The sequence below is a fragment of the Eumetopias jubatus genome, unplaced genomic scaffold, assembly GCF_037043125.1.
Source record: "Eumetopias jubatus isolate StellerSeaLion01/CBP00866 unplaced genomic scaffold, mEumJub1_p1.0 scaffold_4, whole genome shotgun sequence".
NCBI lineage: Eukaryota > Metazoa > Chordata > Mammalia > Carnivora > Otariidae > Eumetopias > Eumetopias jubatus.
In genome coordinates, this window is record NW_028274810.1 from 85896968 (window position 1) to 85916987 (window position 20020).

At 39.3% G+C, this 20020-nt stretch overlaps 1 protein-coding gene across 15 annotated transcripts in view; it reads right to left on the reverse strand.

Annotated features, from left to right (window-relative positions):
• Nucleotides 1–20020, reverse strand: part of PHACTR4 (phosphatase and actin regulator 4) — a 110278-nt gene that overhangs the window by 58038 nt on the left and 32220 nt on the right. For 4 of the 15 annotated variants that reach the window (XM_028113709.2, XM_088022537.1, XM_088022536.1 and 1 more), the window contains exon 3: nucleotides 1874–1962. The exons of 8 other annotated variants lie outside the window; for them this stretch is intronic. Coding sequence is in view for 3 of the 7 variants with exons in the window: in XM_088022532.1 (XP_087878658.1) it covers nucleotides 13468–13566 (99 nt within the window). In the remaining 4 variants the exon portion in view is untranslated. Of the gene's footprint in view, nucleotides 1–1873; nucleotides 1963–13467; nucleotides 13567–20020 lie in introns of all 15 variants that reach the window. 3 more of the 15 variants (XM_088022532.1, XM_088022531.1, XM_088022533.1) reach the window with 1 other exon arrangement.

Consider the following 20020-nt stretch of genomic DNA (forward strand, 5'->3'; position numbering starts at 1 on the left):
CTGTTCAGTTCTCAAATAGCTAAAGATGCACTGTCTAATACTATGGTCACTAGCTATACATGATTATTTAAATTTATTAGTATTTAATGTATTTATATTAAACACAATTTGCAATTCAGTTTCTCAGTTATACTAGCCAAATTTCAGATGCTCAATAGCCACACATGGCTACTACACTGGACGGTGCAGATCCAGAACATTTCCATCACTACAGAAAGTTCTACTGGACATGATGAACCTAAAGGGTTTTTAAAGCCCACTGGGAAGTCTTCGAGTAGTAACAAAACAGTTCTCTCAAAGCACAAATTGTACCTTTCCTCAGCGTGTGGTATCTATCTTCCAAGGTACCAAGCACCACCTACTCTGAGGGAACCTTGACAGTTAAAAAAAAATGTTTCTTTTTATATAGTACTAACTAGTGAGCTACTAATACTCTTTCTCTAGCAACTGAATTACTACTTTCTGTAGTAACGCTCAGTCTTTGACTATTAACAACAATTCAAAGCCTAAAGAAAAATGCTTTTATTTTAAAGATTTACTGACAATTACATCTATTTGTTATCCATTGAAAGTTAATAAACCTCCATCTTACTGGCCTTCCATTTACTATTCTTTCTACTCCAAATAGTACTTTTTCATGGGCTGAAAGTAGATTTTTAGAGTTACAGTGAAAGTGATGATGAGTTTTAAAGAAAAAAGTACTTTAGAGAACATGATATTCATAAAAACTAAGTCCCAGTGGCCTCTATTAAGGAAACAGAAGTTCTCAATGATGTGTGAAACTAACCAGTCAGAAGTCAAAGAGCTGCCCATCCCCGGGTTTTGAAACAAGTTCAATGTTCTCCAGTAAAGTGGCATTCATTGCTGGTGACTCAGAGAGATGACTCTTAGCCACTTCTCTCCTTCCGTCTCTCTTTCATAATTCTTTCTAACTCATCTGGCCCTCAATCTCACTTCAAGTGAGAAAGAAATCTAAACATGACCAAGGAATATTCTGAGCCAAATATTCAGTAAGAATACAATAAATGTCTGACATAGCTATAATATTTGTAAAAGTTATTCAGAAATTTCTAACAAGGAATCTCCCTAAACATTCTTTTCTAGACCATGTGGGGGAGAATGAAGCCTTCATCGTCTACTAAATAAAAATTCTGAGTAATGAACACCTGGCTAACACTATGAGTCAACAGTAATTCCTGCAATAGGAACCAAGGATGACTATATCAATGGTGTTTCTATCAAACTTGCTCCAGCCAGTAATTCAAATGCACTTTATTCTTTGGTTTCCACGTATGAGGTATCCACCTCTTTTGTACCACTCTCTTCCCTCAAAACCCTCGATCTTTCACAACCACAGATTCTGGGAGATGAAGCACAGGGGGGAAAAGTTATACATATAATTTCTAAATTCAAACAGAAATTATGTTTTGGATTATACAAAACTGTGCTTCTAAATCTTGTTTTAAAAAAAAGTAACAGTGAGGGCACCTGGAGCTTTGACTCTTGGTCTAGCGGTTCTGAGTTCGAGCCCCACATTGGGTATAGACGTTACTTAAAATCTTAAAGAACAAAAGTAACAGTGAAACACATAAACACTTTAGGAAGACAATCTAGTGAAGTCAGAGAAAATAGGGTCAACGTACACTTTTGCTCACCTGTCTATGCTAAAGCAACTAGCCTAATCCTACTCTAATCTTTTAGAAAAGCTAATCTTTATTTGCACTACTGATGCTATCAAAATGTAGTCACCAAATAAAATTTTTCAAGATGCAAATTTGATTGTTTTTTCAGCCTAAAAATAATTTCTTTTTTTGAAAAAGCCCTAAATGTAACAGGATCCAATTAGCCATTAAACACTCTATCAAATACTCACCTGGTTCCCAGGCCTACATACCAGGGGCCTTCAGAATAGTCCCTCTTCTAAAATCCAAGGAAAAGCTGACAACCCGTTTCTTGTGTGGACTTGTAGTGAAGGATAAAAAAAAAGATAAAGGGCTGAAATAATTCTTCTGGGATTCATTCACTTGGGGTAAAAAGTCTGTATTTTTACACAATTTTACAAATCTTCCCAGTCTGAGAGAATCTGTTGGTGGAGTGCAGCTTTCAACCTGAACATACTCTTGGATGTGCCTGGGCAGTGACAGTTTCTTTCTGACTGCCTCCTGTTTTACTCCTCTCTAATCTGTCCTCAGAAGTGGTACCACAGTGGTCTTTATAACAGCACAAATTTAACAATGTTCTTTACAGCTCACAAAAAAATCCTTCAACCCCTGACCCAAGCCTATCTTTCTAGCAAGCCTCTTCTCTCATTCCTCTCCCATACCTGCTCATCTTCGGTCCTAGGACGAGTCTTTGGTCCCACTGCACCACTTGGAATTTCTAAACTGTGACATGTTCTCCTGGGCCTATCTACGTATGCATGTGCTGTCCTAGCTGCCTGTAAAGTCCTCTCCCTCCCCAGAATCCCTCAACTGGCTAACTCCTGTTCCTTCAAATTCCAGATTCCAGATGTTCAAAATTCCTCTTTGAAGCCTTCTTTGAACATTTCTACCTTTTGGCACTTAAGACTGAGTTAGGTATCCGTCTTCTGTGCTCCAAAGTCACCCTGAACATACCTCTACATACAGTGGTACACGTCACTTTTGTTTTAATTATCTATTTACTTACCCGTCTCTCCTACATTCTTTGAAAGCAGAAATTGTCTTTACATTCTCAACAAGTAACATACTGCTCAGCACATAGTAAGCATTCAATAAATATTTGAAAACAACGGAGAGAGGCAAAGGGAACATAGGATCTTTCACTAGTTTAGCTTACAGGTATCCCTTTCAGGTTATGGAGTATTTAAGTTGGGAAAACTGCCAGGCTTGTAGGTAGGTAATGAACTTATTATAATAAATCGCTTAACAATTTTCATGACAAAAAGGAAAGAGAAACACAGGCATAACTGAAATTATCTTGCAAGCTCTGGGTTAAATGTTATCACAAATTCACTGCCATATCTGCTTACAGCAACACAATCTTTTGATTATAGTTGGTTTAGATTTATAAAAAAAACTGATTAACACCCCCCCCAGGTCTGTTTTTCTTCTAGTTTCTAAGAGAAACAGTTAAGTTACAAGGACTAAAATAGCACTAGGAATTTTTAATCATTCAAAGCTGATTTCTTATCTCTGCTTTTTCTCCCCTTCATTCCTGTTTCCTGATCATTTCATCACATGGTAAAAGTTTCCATCAGAAAAATCAGAACATGAAGAAATAAAATAATACTAAATATCTATTTTGTTACACATGAACATCTCTAACAAAAGATCTGATGAAAAAGGAAGCCAAATCTTAGAAAGAATAAACTAAGTTCAATTTCCCATGCATTCTTTCCCCTCATTTTCTATGAATAGTAACAGCTAACATTAACTGAGCATGTATTATAATGCCAGGGACTTTTTTTTTTTAAGATTTATTTATTTCAGAGAGGGGGAGAGAGAGCACGCGCCAGCAGGAGCTGGGAGAAGGGCAGAGGGAGAGAGAGAATCTTAAGCAGACTCTGTGCTCAGCACAGAGCCAGACTGGGGCTCGATCTCACGACCCTGAGATCATGACCTGAGCCGAAATCAAGAGTTGGACGCTTAACCAACTGAGCCATGCAGGCGCCCCTGTTATAAGTGTTTTATATGTATTAATTAATCTAATTCTCACAACAAGCACATAAGAAGGATTCCATTTATTATCCCACTTTATAGATGAGGAAACTGAGTCACACAGGGGTAAACTTGTCCAATGAGTTCAGAGCTAGTAAATGGCAAAGCTGGGCTTCATATCTAAGTAATCTGGAGGTGACTCTCTACTCCTACTAATACACTGTAGAACTAAATATACGTTGAATTCACATAATTATTTATTTTTTTGAATAATTTTTTATTGTTATGTTAATCACCATACATTACATCATTAGTTTTTGATGTGTTCCATGATTCATTGTTTGTGCATAACACCCAGTGCTCCACGCAGAATGTGCCCTCTTTAATACCCATCACCAGGCTAACCCATCCCCCCACCCCCCTCCCCTCTAGAACCCTCAGTTTGTTTTTCAGAGTCCATCATCTCTCATGGTTCGTCTCCCCCTCCGACTTACTCCCCTTCATTCTTCCCCTCCTGCTATCTTCTTTTTTTTTTCTTAACATATATATTGCATTATTTGTTTCAGAAGTACAGATCCGTGATTCATCAGTCTTGTACAATTCACAGTGCTCACCACAGCACATACCCTCCCCAATGTCTATCACCCAGCCACCCAATCCCTCCCACCCACCACCACTCCACCAACCCTCAGTTTGTTTCCTGAGATTAACAATTCCTCATATCAGTGAGGTCATATGATACATGTCTTTCTCTGATTGACTTATTTCACTCAGCATAACACCCTCCAGTTCCATCCATGTCGTTGCAAATGGCAAGATCTCATTCCTTTTGATGGCTGCATAATATTCCATTGTGTATATATACCACATCTTCTTTATCCATTCATCTGTCCATGGACATCTTGGCTCTTTCCACAGTTTGGCTATTGTGGACATTGCTGCTCTAAACATTGGGGTGCACGTACCCCTTCGGATCCCTACATTTGTATCTTTGTGGTAAATACCCAGTAGTGCAATTGCTGGATCATATGGCAGCTCTATTTTCAACTGTTTGAGGAACCTCCATACTGTTTTCCAGAGTGGTTGTACCAGCTTGCATTCCCACCACCAGTGTAGGAGGGTTCCCCTTTCTCCACATCCCCGCCAACATCTGTCGTTTCCTGACTTGTTAATTTTAGCCATTCTGACGGGTGTGAGGTGGTATCTCATTGAGGTTTTGATTTGGATTTCCCTGATGCCGAGCGATGTTGAGCACTTTTTCATGTGCCTGTTGGCCATTTGGATGTCTTCTTTGGAAAAATGTCTGTTCATGTCTTCTGCCCATTTCTTGATTGGATTATTTGTTCTTTGGGTGTTGAGTCTGATAAGTTCTTTATAGATTTTTGGATACTAGCCCTTTATCTGATATGTCATTTGCAAATATTTTCTCCCATTCTGTCGGTTGTCTTTTGGTTTTGTGGACTGTTTCTTTTGCTATGCAAAAGCTTTTTATCTTGATGAAATCCCAATAGTTCATTTTTGCCCTGGCTTCCCTTGCCTTTGGCGATGTTTCTAGGAAGAAATTGCTATGGCTGAGGTCGAAGAGGTTGCTGCCTGTGTTCTCCTTTAGGATGTTGATGGACTCCTGTCTCACGTTTAGGTCTTTCAACCATTTGGAGTCTATTTTTGTGTGTGGTGTAAGGAAATGGTCCAGTTTCATTCTTCTGCATGTGGCTGTCCAATTTTCCCAACACCATTTGTTGAAGAGACTGTCTTTTTTCCATTGGACATTCTTGCCTACTTTGTCAAAGATGAGTTGACCATAGAGTTGAGGGTCCATTTCTGGGCTCTCTATTCTGTTCCACTGATCGATGTGTCTGTTTTTATGCCAGTACCATACTGTCTTAATGATGACAGCTTTGTAATAGAGCTGGAAGTCTGGAATTGTGATGCCGCCAGCTTTGCTTTTCTTTTTCAATATTCCTCTGGCTATTCGGGGTCTCTTCTGGTTCCATACAAATTTTAGGATTATTTGTTCCATTACTTTGAAAAAGGTGGATGGTATTTTGATGGGGATTGCATTGAATGTGTAGATTGCTCTAGGTAGCACTGACATTTTCACAGTATTTGTTCTTCCAATCCATGAGCATGGAACGTTTTTCCATTTTTTGTGTCTTCTTCAATTTCTTTCATGAGTATTTTATAGTTTTCTGAGTACAGATCCTTTGCCTCTTTGGTTAAATCTATTCCTAGGTATCTTATGGTTTTGGGTGCAATTGTAAATGGGATCAACTCCTTGAGTTGTCTCTCTTCTGTCTTGTTGTTGGTGTATAGGAATGCCACTGATTTCTGTGCATTGATTTTATATCCTGCTACTTTACTGAATTCCTGTATGAGTTCTAGCAGTTTTGCGGTGGAGTCTTTTGGGTTTTCCACATACAGTATCATATCATCTGCAAAGAGTGAGAGTTTGACTTCCTCTTTGCTGATTTGGATGCCATTGATTTCTTTTTGTTGTCTGATTGCTTGTGGCTAGGACTTCTAATACTATGTTGAATAGCAGTGGTGAGAGTGGACATCCCTGCCACGTTCCTGACCTTAGGGGAAAAGCTCTCAGCTTTTCCCCATTGAGAATGATATTCGCTGTAGGTTTTTCATAGATGGCTTTTATGATATTGAGGTATGTACCCTCTATCCCTATACTCTGAAGAGTTTTGATCAAGAAAGGATGCTGTACTTTGTCAAATGCTTTTTCTGCATCTATTGAGAGGATCATATGATTCTTGTTCTTTCTTTTGTTAATGTATCGTATCACGTTGATTTGCGGATGTTGAACCGGCCTTGCAGCCCAGGGATAAATCCCACTTGGTCGTGGTGAATAATCCTTTTAATGTACTATTGGATCCTATTGGCTAGTATTTGGGTGAGAATTTTTGCATCCATGTTCATCAAGGATATTGGTCTGTAATTCTCCTTTTTGATGGGGTCTTTGGTTTTGGGATCAAGGTAATGGTGGCCTCATAAAATGAGTTTGGAAGTTTTCCTTCCATTTCTATTTTTTGGAACAGTTTCAGAAGAATAGGTATTAATTCTTCTTTAAATGTCTGATAGAATTCCCCTGCGAAGCCATCTGGCCCTGGGCTTTTGTTTGTTGGGAGATTTTTGATGACTGCTTCAATTTCCTTAGTGGTTACAGGTCTGTTCAGGTTTTCTATTTCTTCCTGGTTCAATTTTGGTAGTTGATACATCTCTAGGAATGCACCCATTTCTTCCAGGTTATCTAATTTGCTGGCATAGAGTTGCTCATAATATGTTCTTATAATTGTTTGTATTTCTTTGGTGTTGGTTGTGATCTCTCCTCTTTCATTCATGATTTTGTCGATTTATGTCACTTCTCTTTTCTTTTTGATAAGTCTGGCCAGAGGTTTATCAATCTTGTTAATTCTTTCAAAGAACCAGCTCCTAGTTTCGTTGATCTGTTCTACTGTTTTGGTTTCTATTTCATTGATTTCTGCTCTGATCTTTATTATTTCTCTTCTCCTGCTGGGTTTAGGCTTTCTTTGCTGTTTTTTCTCTAGCTCTTTTAGGTGTAGGGTTAGGTTGTGTATTTGAGACCTTTCTTGTTTCTTGAGAAAGGCTTGTGTTGCTATATACTTTCCTCTCAGGACTGCCTTTGCTGTATCCCAAAGATTTTGAACAGTTGTGTTTTCATTTTCATTGGTTTCCATGAATTTTTTTAATTCTTCTTTAATTTCCTGGTTGACCCATTCATTCTTTAGTAAGATGCTCTTTAGCCTCCATGTATTTGAGTTCTTTCTGACTTTCCTCTTGTGATTGAGTTCTAGTTTCAAAGCATTGTGGTCTGAAAATATGCAGGGAATGATCCCAATCTTTTGGTACCAGTTGAGACCTGATTTGTGACCTAGGATGTGATCAATTCTGGAGAATGTTCCATGGGCACTAGAGAAGAATGTGTATTCCGTTGCTTTGGGATGGAATGTTCTGAATATGTCTGTGAAGTCCATTTGGTCCAGTGTGTCATTTAAAGTCTTTATTTCCTTGTTGATCTTTTGCTTAGATGATCTGTCCATTTCAGTTAGGGGGGTGTTCAAGTCCCCCACTATTATTGTATTGTTGTCAATGTGTTTCTTTGCTTTTGTTATTAATTGCCTTATATAATTGGCTGCTCCCATGTTCGGGGCATAGATATTTACAATTGTTAGATCTTCTTGTTGGATAGACCCTTTAAGTAGGATAGAGTGTCCTTCTTCATCTCTTATTACAGTCTTTGCTTTAAAATCTAGTTTGTCTGATATAAGGATTGCCACCCCAGCTTTCTTTTGGTGTCCATTAGCATGGTAAATGGTTTTCCACCCGCTCACTTTCAATCTGGGGGTGTCTTTGGGTCTAAAATGAGTCTCTTGCAGACAGCATATTGATGGGTCTTGTTTTTTAATCCAATCTGATAGCCTATGTCTTTTGATTGGGGCATTTAGCCCATTTACATTCAAGGTAACTATTGAAAGGTATGAATTCAGTGCCACTGTCTTGCCTGTAAGGTGACTGTTAAACTGTATATTGTCTGTGTTCCTTCCTGATCTATGCTGCTTTTAGGCTCTCTTTTTGCTTAGAGGACCTCTTTCAATATTTCTTGAATGGCTGGTTTTGTGTTTGCAAATTCCTTTAGTTTTTGTTTGTCCTGGAAGCTTTTTATCTCTCCTTCTATTTTCAATGATAGCCTAGCTGGATATAGTATTCTTGGCTGCATATTTTTCTCATTTAGTGCTCTGAAGATATCATGCCAGTCCTTTCTGGCCTGCCAGGTCTCTGTGGATAGGTCTGTTGCCAATCTAATGTTTCTACATTGTAGGTTACATATCTCTTCTTCCAAGCTGCTTTCAGGATTTTCTCTTTGTCTCTGAGACTCGTAAGTTTTACTCTTAGATGTCGGGGTGTTGACCTATTTTTATTGATTTTGAGAGGGGTTCTCTGTGCCTCCTGGCATGATGCCTGTTTTGATGCCTGTTTCCTTCCCCACATTAGGGAAGTTCTCTGCTATTATTTGCTCCAATATACCTTCTGCCCCTCTCTCTCTTTCTTCTTCTTCTGGGATCCCAATTATTCTAATGTTGTTTCGTCTTATCGTATCGCTAATCTCTCGAATTCTGCCCTCGTGATCCTGTAGTTGTTTCTCTCTCTTTTTCTCAGCCTCTTTATTTTCCATCATTTGGTCTTCTATATCGCTGATTCTCTCTTCTGCCTCATTTATCCTAGCAGTTAGTGGCCCCATTTTTGATTGCACCTCATTAATAGCCTTTTTGATTTCGACTTGGTTAGATTTTAGTTCTTTTATTTCTCCAGAAAGGGTTTCTCTAATAACTTCCATGCTTTTATCAAGCCCAGCTAGTATCTTTAAAGTCATGATTCTGAACTCTAGGTCCGACATCGTACTAATGTCAGTATTGAGTAGGTCCCTGGCAGACGGTACTACCTCTTGTTCTTTTTGCTGAGGTGATTTTTTTCGTCTTGTCATTTTGTCCAGAGGAGAATAGATGAATGAGACAACAGAATGCTAACAGGTTAACAACGTCTCCAGCATGTATACTCTATACAAATCAGAAAAGACCTGAAACCAGGGGACAAGAAAGGGAAAGAAAGAAGAGAAAAAAAAAAAAAGGGAAAAGAAAAAGATAAAAACAAAAACAGAACAAAAAAAAAAAAACCAGAATATGATCAAATATGATCAGGCTAGTGCATAGATCAGTGCCACACACTAGCTTTTGGGCATATTTTGGTCTGTTAGAAGAAAGTGCCTGCTAAAATTTTAAAGGAAGAAAGACTTATATATGTACAAAATAAGGGTTGATACAATGAAGGGATGGAAGATGACTGTAAAGATGAAAATTATAAAAGATTTTATAAAAGGAATTGATAAAAAGTTGTTTTTTAAAAAGAAAGAAGATTGAAAAAGAAAAAAGAAAAAAAAGGAAAAAAAAGGGAGAGAATGTGATCAGGCAGGAGAATAGAACAAAGCCATACACTAGTGATTTAGGGTATATTTTGATCTGTTAGAAGAAATTGTATCTCAAAATTTTAAAGAGAGAACAACTTATATATATATGCCAAAAATAAGGGTAACTACTATGAAGGGATAAAAATATGACTCTTAAGGGCACCTGGGTGGCTCAGTTGGTTGAGCGACTGCCTTCGGCTCGGGTCATGATCCTGGAGTCCCAGGATCGAGTCCCATATCGGGCTCCCTGCTCGGCGGGGAGCCTGCTTCTCCCTCTGACCCTCTTCCCTCTTGTGCTGTCTCTCATTCTCTCTCTCTCTCAAATAAATAAAATCTTTAAAAAAAAATATGACTCTTAAAATGAAAAATAAAAAGTTTTTTTTTAAAAAAGGGATTTATAAGGTGTTGTTTGAAAAAGGGAAAAAGAAAAATTCAAAAAAAAGTTAAAAAAATTAACTTTGAAAAACTAATGAATTATGGTAAAAAAGCCATAAATTCTATGTGCAGTATTCCCCTAGCGCTGGAGTTCTCCCGTTCTCCTTGATCAGCAAACTTGGTCTTGGCTTGCTGGCTGGTCGTGCTGATCTTCTGGGGGAGGGGCCTGTTGCCGTGGTTTCCAAACGTCTTTGCTGGAGGCAGAATTGCCCCGCCCTTGTCGGTCTGGGCTAAGCAAGCTGCTGGGGTTTGCTCTCAGGAGCTTTTGTTCCCTGCAAGCTCTCGGTACAGCTTTGGAGGACCAGGGTGAAAATGGTGGCCTCCCAATCTCCGCCCGGAGGAGCTGAGAACTCAGGGCCCCGCTCCTCAGTGCGCCCCCAGAGAAAAGCAGTCACTCCCGTTTCCCCAGTCTCCGGCCGCACTCCGTGCTCACCCGGCCTGTGATCGAGCGTTTCTGTGTCTTGCACCTGACCCCGTGTGGAGTCTCCAAACCCAGCAGATCCCTGCGGTGCGCTTCCGCACCGCTCCTCCCGGGGGAGGGAGGGGAGTCTCCGCAGCTCTGCCACTTGTTGGGTCCCTGCTGGAGGAGCAGTAGCCCGACTGGGCTGTGGATCATAGTTTATGGCAACCCCGAGCTGAGAGCCCGCACCTCGGCTCCGTCTCTGCAGCCGGCTTCCCCGCTCTGATACCTGGGAGCTCTGCCACACTAAGGCACCCCCGGTCTTTCTGTTACCCTGAGGGTCCTGAGACCACACTGTCCCGCGAGGATTCCACCCCCAGCTTAGCCACTGGAGCGACGTCCCTCAGCGGAGCCGACTTCTAAAAGTTCTGATTTTGTGCTCCGCGGCTCTATCACTTGCCAGAAGCGGCCGACGGAGGCCCCCTCCCCTGCCGTCTATCCTCCCGAATATCGCCTCAGATTCACTTCTCTGCACGACCTACCTTCCAGAAAGTGGTCGCTTTTCTGTTCAGAGTGTTGTTACTATTCTTATCTTCGGTCTCCTGTTGAGTTCGTAGGTATTCAGAATGGTTTGATCCCTATTCAGCTGAATTCCTGAGACCAGACAAAATCCAGGTCTCCTACTCCTCCACCATCTTGCTCCGCCCCCCTCACACAATTTATTTTTAACCTTAGAGAAAAACTCTAGGAGTTATTATTTTAACAAAAGTAAAATTCAGGAACAGAGCAGTTATGCAAACTGTCGTCCAAAATGCCACTGTTAATATAAACAGACATTTGTTCTCTTAGCTCATCCCAGATATTTCCAGTATGACCACCAATAAGAATGATGCTTATCATAAAACCAATTTTTAAAGGAATTTCTTAGAAAATAAACGAAAGGTCTAAAATCAAGAAAAGTTGGCTATTTGGGACAGAGACATTTCTACCACTCCTCAAACTAAACCTACAACAAAAATACTCAAGGTCCAGTGTTTCATGAGAAACACAAATTACTAAAGAACCTTTAACCCATCCTGGGGGCATTATTAGCAATATAAATCTACGTTTCATCACCATGTACTGTCTATCTATATCTTTTTTAAAAGATTTTATTTATTTGAGAGAGAAAAAGAGAAAAGAGAGAATGTGGGGAGGCAAGGGGAGAGAGGACCTCAAGCCGACTCCCTGCTTAGCATGGAAACCAACTTGAAGCTGGACCCCAGGACCATGAGATCATGACCTGAGCTGAAATCAAGAGTTGGACGCTTAACTGACTGAGCCACACAGATGACTCTATTTATATCTTTAAGGTAATTAGGCAGTCCCTAGTTTTTCCTATTTCCCCATGTTCTCCAAATTCTCTTGATACAAGACAAATACAACAAAAAACTCTCCTTAAAGAAATCACCACTGGGGAAAGAGGGGCAGGAAAAAAATCACCACTAAACTGTTCAAAGAACACAGATATGAAAAGGAAATATATAGCTATACAAGCAAGTTTTGTTTTAATAATTTCCTTAAGTACAAGTCATGCTGAATAATGACATAAAATTCCAGTAACACAAATCTTTGTATATGTATAAAAACATTTCTTCATTCTGCCTCACACTGACAGTTCTTAACCTCCTCTTTGAGAGTTGAAACTGTATCTTACTCATTTTTTTCTCCTTTATGGCAGCTAGGGCAGTGTGCCAACAAAAATTTATTGAATGAATTAACAAATCAGTCCATCCAACCTTTTCATCTTCTGGTAAAATGAGGGTATACAGGGAGTATGAAAATAAATGACCAAGAAAATCTAATTGAACTTCACTGTAACCAATGTTAAGCCGCCTTGGATATATTATGAGATTAAAACCAGAACTAAACAAGCACACCTCTTTGGCCAAGCTCCACCTAGCAAGAATGTCTTTTCTTGGGTGCTACTTCTTTCATTATTTCAGACATAATAAGGACTCTTGCTATTCAAACCTTTTGATAATTGAGCTCTAAACTGAAAAAGGAAGAGATTGACCTCTGGGGGCTGGGGATGGGAAATGGACAAAAGAAAGCAGCTAGACCCACCTGTTTTATAGCATTTAAATTACTTGGGGAGATCAAAGAGGAAAAACAGAAGATATAGAATCGTGAAAGGAAATTTAAACATGAAATTTCAAAATATTTAAATAGTCAAGTCAAATGTAATATTTCATCTTATACAGCAGAAAAACGGAAAGCTGTAGCTACAGACTACAATCTGATGTCATTCTGGCTACTAACAGAAAAACACTGGTTTGATGAGGAAAAAAACAAAACAAATCTTCAGTAAGGAACTGAAAGCCATTGGTACCATTCCACAAACAATCCATTATATTGCTATCACCTTCTTGTAATGGAAGCCTCCATTATGGGTGTGTGTGTGTGTGTGTGTGTGTGTGTGTGTGTGTGTGTGTGTGTGTGTGTGTGTGTGTGTATGCACACATGCATGTGTTCTGGACTCCACTGATGTTCAAACAGCAATCTTGTAAATACTATACTTTTTTACCATTCCACAAACAATCCATTATATTGCTATCACCTTCTTGTAATGGAAGCCTCCATTATGGGGTGTGTGTGTGTGTGTGTGTGTGTGTGTGTGTGTGTGTGTGTGTGTGTGTGTGTGTGTGTATGCACACATGCATGTGTTCTGGACTCCACTGATGTTCAAACAGCAATCTTGTAAATACTATACTTTTTTCAGTCAAGTCAAAGCTCTATCATGAAAGGTCATTTCTTTTAAAGTAAACTCTACCCCCAACATGAGGCTCAAACTCACGACCCTGATATCAAGAGTCTCATGCTCTACTGACTGAGCCAGCCAGGGGCTCCATGAAAGGTCATTTTTTTTTAAAGATTTTATTTATTTATTTGAAAGACAGAGAATGAGAGAGAGAGAGAGAGCACATGAGAGGGGAGAGGGTCAGAGGGAGAAGCAGACTCACCGCTGAGCAGGGATCCCGATGTGGGACTTGATCCTGGAACTCCAGGAACATGACCTGAGCCGAAGGCAGTCGCCCAACCAACTGAGCCACTCAGATGCCCTGAAAGGTCATTTTTAACATGACAGAACTCTGATCAACCCAAGAAGACAACCACTGAGGCCATTTTGAAATTTATGTTTTCCTTCCTAATGAGAAACGTTTATACTAGTTTCATTATCAACTTTTAAATCCCATTGATCATACTTAGTCTGAATTTGAAAGAAAGTTGAGGAAATACATTTTTTAAATTAAAGATATTTACTTATCACTTAATATTAAAACAAAAATTTTAAAAAACTTAAAGGCTTTTTTTGTTTAATACAAATAATACTTTTAAATGGGAATATGTCATAATCACTGTGCTGTGCACACTGTTCTTTATCAAGGTTATTCCTTTAGATAATAACAAAGAAAAGCTTGAAAAAGTAGAATAATAAAGGGATATTATTTTAGGGCATCTGGGTGGCTCAGATGGTTAAGCGTCTGCCTTTGGCTCAGGTCATGATCCCAGGGTCCTGGGATCAAGTCCCGCATCGGGCTCCCTGCTAGGCGGGGAGCCTGCTTCTCCCTCTGCCTCTGCCTCTCTCTCTCTCTCTCTGACTCTCATGAATAAAAAAAAAAAAAGGATATTATTTTAGATCTTAAAATATGACCATTATTATATTATATCATATTATAAAATATGACCATTATAGGGATATTATTTTAGATCTTAAAATATGACCATTATTATATTATTATTATTAAAATATGACCATTATGGCTCAGTTGGTTGAGCGTCCAGCTCTTGGTTTCGGCTCAGGTCATGATCTCAAGGTTGTGGGATTGAGCCCTGCTTCAGGCTCCCTGCTTCAGGCTCCTCTGCTCCTTCCCCCGCTCATGCACTCTCTCTCTGAAAAAAATAAATCTTTAAAAAAATAAATAAATAATGTAGAATTGGTGTAAAAACTGACAGGTGGGGGCCTCCTGGGTGGCTCAGTTGTGGAGTGTCTGCCTTTGGCTCAGGTCATGATCCCAGGGTCCTGGGATCGAGTCCTGCATCCACTGGGCTCCCTGCTCAGGCGGAAGCCTGCTTCTCCCTCTCCCACTCCCCCTGCTTGTGATCCCTCTGTCGCTGTCTCTCTCTCTGTCAAATAAATAAATAAAATCTAAAAACAAAAAAAACAAAAAACACACAAAAAAAACCTGACAGGTGTTTCAACAGAACAGAACATACAGTCCAAAAATACACTTGAGATCTTATAAACCCTTGTTTGACTGATATAGCATCATAAATCAGCAAAAAGGACAGTTTCTTAACTACTTAACTTGAATTTTTTTCTAAGTTATATTTCATACACTTGCCAAATATCACAAGCAAATATAAATTCACTTCAATTATTAGAACTGCATTAGATCTATACGGTAAATTTAGTAATACATGGCACTAATAATTTTTCCCATTTCTTTTTCTTTTTAAGATTTATTTATTTATTTGAGAGAGAGAAAGAGAGCGTATAGGGGTGTGGGGGAGTGGAATAGGGAGAGAATCTCAAGCAGATGCCCCCCTAAGTGCAGAGTCGGACGCTGATCTTACCACCCTGAGATCATGACCTGAGCCAAAATCAAGTCAGAGGCTTAACCGAGACCCCCAGGCACCCCAATTTTTCCCATTTCTTGACACAATGCATCTGTTCATTCCTCTATATCAAATCATTCTTAGGTATCTCATAATTTGGGTTGTTACTGTAAATGACTTTTAATCCCTGTAGTTTTTTGATATAATTTATTATACATACATTTAAAATGATTCATTTTTGAACAATTTTTTTGCATTTAGTCAGCTATTTTATTGGACTCTTTTTCAGCTGATTCTCTTAGGAGTATTTTTCTGAAGAGAATAATATTGTCCGACAAATATATAATTAACTTATTCATTACTGGGACTATACCTCTGGATGAATGTCTTTTTTTTTTTTCAAGATTTTATTTATTTATTTGACAGAGAGAGAGAGAGAGTGAGCACAAGCAGGGGGAGTGGCAGGCAGAGGGAGAAGCAGGCTCCCCACAGAGCAGGGGGAGCCCGATGCGGGGCTCGATCCCAGGACCCCAGGATCATGACCTGAGCCGAAGGCAGTCGCCCAACCAACTGAGCCACCCAGGCGCCCCAATGTTTGTCTTAACTACACTAAGAACTCCCAAAATAATGTTAAATAAGGTAACAGTGGGCTTGTTGAGCAGGCTGTCTTGTTCTTACTCTAGTGGACATTTCTTCAGTATTTCACTGATAAGTGTGGTATTCAGACAGCCATTCTTTATCATGTTTAAGAAGTATGTAAACATATTGTAAAAGAAAAAAAGCAATGAAAAGGATATATACAACAGTTATGCTATGGGTCGTCACTGGGCTGTGGTGGTCAAAAGAAATTGTACCTAATTTTTATTAAATGTGTCTTAATGCTACCAACTTAAATCAATTTAGTAGCAATATAGGTGCTTTTTGTTTTAAAAAAAAAATCCCAGGGCACCTGGGTGGCTCAGTCGTTAGGCGTCTGCCTTTGGCTCCGGTCATGGTCCCAGGGTCCTGGGATTGAGCCCTGCATCAGGCTCCCTGCTCGGCGGGAAGCCTGCTTCTCCCTCTCCCACTCTCCCTGCTTGTGTTCCCTCTCTCGCTGTCTCTCTCTCTCTCTCTGTGTCAAATAAATAAATAAAATCTTAAAAATAAATAAATAAATAAAATAAAAAATAAATTAAAAAAAGTACCATTCTCAGTATAAAAAAAGTTTTTTGCTGGAATAGTTGAATTTTATAAAAAATTTTTGTCATCTCCAGAAATGAGCATATTATTTTCCTCCTGTTTTTTGACTAATATACTAATGTGTTATTATTCATAGATTCCTTCATATCCTTGGTTCCATTTTGATATAGCATTCTTGGTCATATTCCTTTAATATACTGAGATATTTGACATATCAAATGGGGAAAAAAAGCAGTTCTGAATTCGTATGTTAGAAATGTATAACTATACAGGTGCAGCGGTTGGTTGGCGCAGTCAACGATTAAGCATCCAACTCTTGATTTTGGCTCAGGTCATGATCTCAGGGTCATGAGATCAAGTCTAGTGCCAAGCCCTGCGTTGGACTCCACACTCAATGCCATGTCTGCTTAATATTCTCCCTTCCTCGGCCCCTCCTGCTTGTGCTTTCTCTCTCTCTCTCAAATAAATATATAAATCTTAAAAAAATGTATCACTATACAGGTAATTGCTCTCGAAAAGATCATGGAAGCAGATATATCAGAATGGCATCAACGGTAATCAGTGGTTATCACTAGGCATAAGAGTTTCTTCTTTACATCACTTTATATTTTCTAATTTTCCTGGAAGAAATATGTGTTGTTTTTGTAATCAGAAAAAAATAAAATGATTTGTTGGATTTAATCTCCAAGTACTTTATATAGCTTTTCCAGAACTGTATTCATTGAGATAGAACAAGTGTCACTTTTATTTTTTATAGGTCTTATTTGAGAGAGAGAGAGAGAGAGAGAGCACACAAGTGCGTGGAGGGACAGAGGGAGAAGCAGATTCCCTGATGAGTAGGGAACCTGAGACGGGGCTTGATCCCAGGTTCCTGAGATCATGACCTGAGCTGAAGGCAGACGCTTAACTGACTGAGCCCCCAGCCACCCGTCACTTTTATTTTTGTACTATCTTTGTCAGCTTATAATTATCAAGATCTTGTGAACTTTATAAAATAGATGGATATATTTTCTATCTTTTTTTCTCTCCTGTGGTTGATATAGCATTCTTTTTTTGTTTTGTTAGTTTGTTTTTTGATATAGCATTCTAATTATTTGCTTCCTCACACTAACAATGAAATTATCATTAAACCCACTGAGCTTAGATACATTTTAACATTTCTTCCATGAGATCTTTATTTCTTGAGTCACCCTGGTTAATTATATTTTCCTAGAAAACTGCCCATTTCTTTTCTTTTTTTTTAATCAGAGAAAGAGTGAGCATAAGCAGGGGAAGCGGCAGGCAGAGGGAGAAGCAGGCTCCCTGCTGAGCAGGGAGCCTGATGCAGGACTCTATCCCAGGACCTTAGGATCATGACCAAAGGCAGATGCTTAAACAACTGAGCCACCCAGGCGTCCTGAAAATTGCCCATTTCATCAGGAATTCAACAAAAGTGCCAAAGTAATTTAGCAGAGGACAGAGAGTATTTTCAACATTGTACCATATCCAAGATTAACTCAAAGAGGATCACTGACCTAAATGAAAAACCCGAAGACATCTTGAAGAAAAAACAGAGAAATATCTGTGACACTGGGTTGAGCACAGATTTCTTAGAAGACAAAGAGCACTGGGGCGTCTGGGTGGCTCAGTTGGTTAAGCGTCTGCCTTTGGTTCAGGTCGTGATCCTAAGGTCCTGGGATCAAGCCCCGCATCAGGCTCCTTGCTCAAGCGGGGAGCCTGCTTCTTCTCCCTCTCCCTGCTGCTCTCTCTCTCTCTGACAAATAAATAAAATCTTAAAAAAAAAAAAAAAGAAAAAGAGCCCTAACCATAAAATAAAAAATTGGATTTTATCAAATTAAAAACTTTTGCTAATCAGACTAGCCACAGGCAAGGAAAAAACACATGCATAACATATATCTCATAAAGAACTTGCATATGGACTATGTAAAGAACTTTCACAACTCATTAATATGCCCATTTTTAAAAAGAGGAAAAGATCTCAACAGATATTTCATCAAAGATATGGATGGCACCTAAATACACAAGTTAGTCAGCATCATTAGTCATGGGGGAACTACGTATTAAAGCCATTATGAGATATAACTACACTCCTATTAGAATGACCAAAATCCAAAACACTGATAATATCAAATGATGGTGAGGATGTGGAGCACTAGGAAGGCTCATTCACTGCTGGTGGGAATGCAAAATGGAACAGTCTCTTTGGAATACAATTTGGCAGTTTCTTATAAAACGAAACATACTCTTACAGAATGTTCCAACAATTGCACTCCTTTGTATTTACCCAAATAATTGAAAACTTTTAAAGGTGCCTGGGTGGCTCAGTCAGTTAAGCGTCTGCCTTTGGCCATGGTCATGATCCTAGGGTCCTGGGATCGAGCCCCACGTTGAGCTCCCTGCTCAGTGGGGAGCCTGCTTCTCCCTCTCCCACTGCCCCTCTCCCCCACTTGTGTTCTCCCTCACTCGCTCTGCTCTTTCTCAAATAAATAAATAAATAAATTGAAAATTATGTGCACACAGAAACCTGCACACACATTTACAGCAGCTTTATTCATAACTGCCATAACTTGGAAACAACCAAGATTCCCTTCAGTAGGTGAATGAATGAACTGCGGTACATCCGAACAATGGAATAGTATTCAGCGATAAAAAGAAAGGAGCTATCAGGCTATGAAAAGACATGGAGGAACCTTAAATACGTATCACTGAGTCAAAGAAGTCAATCTCAAAAGGCTATGTATGATTCCAATTATATGACATTCTGGAAAAAGTATGAAAGGAATGAACTACTAATACATACAACAACATGTATGAATCTCAACAGCATTATGCTAAGTGAAAAAAAACCCAGAAAAAGCTATGTGTTGTACAATTTTGTTTACATAACATTATAGAAAAAGGGACAGAATTCAGGTCCAAGTGGTTGCCAGGGGCTGAGGGTGGAGGGAAGAGACTGATATTATTTAAAAAGATAAGCAGGGTAGTTTTTGGGTGAAGGAAATACCCTATTATCCTGATTGTAGTATAGGTTATACAATCTTACCTGTTTGTCAAAAAAAAGGAATATACACCTAAAAAGGGTAACTTTTATTGTATATAAATGATCTCAACCACACACAGGTTAAAAAAAAAAAAGGAATCCTATGGAGTACCTTGTAACTGGTTAACCCAGATCGAAAGCTACATAAGAACAGGGATCAGGGGCACCTGGCTGGCTCAGTCGGTAGAGCATGGGACTCTGGATCTTGGGGTCTTGAGTTTGAGCACCCAGTTGAGAGGAGAGAGGCTCAGTGGATTAAGCATCTGACTGTAGCTCAGGTCATGATCTCAGAGTCCTGGAACCGGCCCCATGTCAGGCTCTGCACTCAGCAGTGAGTCCGCTTGTCCCTCTGCCCCTGCCCCTGCTCGTGCTCTCTTGCTCCGCTCCCCTCAAATAAATAAATAAAATTTAAAAAAAAGAACAGGGATCATATCTTATTCATGTTTTTACCCTTAGTGCCAAAGACAGTACAGCTATTATATATTTACTATGTGTTTGGCACCATGTTATAAACATTACAAGCATTAACTCATTTAATTCTTAGAGCAACTTGTGGAAAAGGTAAAATCCGTATCCTTACTTTACAGATAAATTGAAGTTCAACAAGTAACTGTATTGCCTAAAAGGACACAGACAAGAAATGGCAGAACTGGGATCTGAAATCAAGTTTTTCTGACTCTGGAGCTTGAGGGCTGAACTGTTAGGACATGCCGCCTTGCTGATTTTGCTCAGTGTTT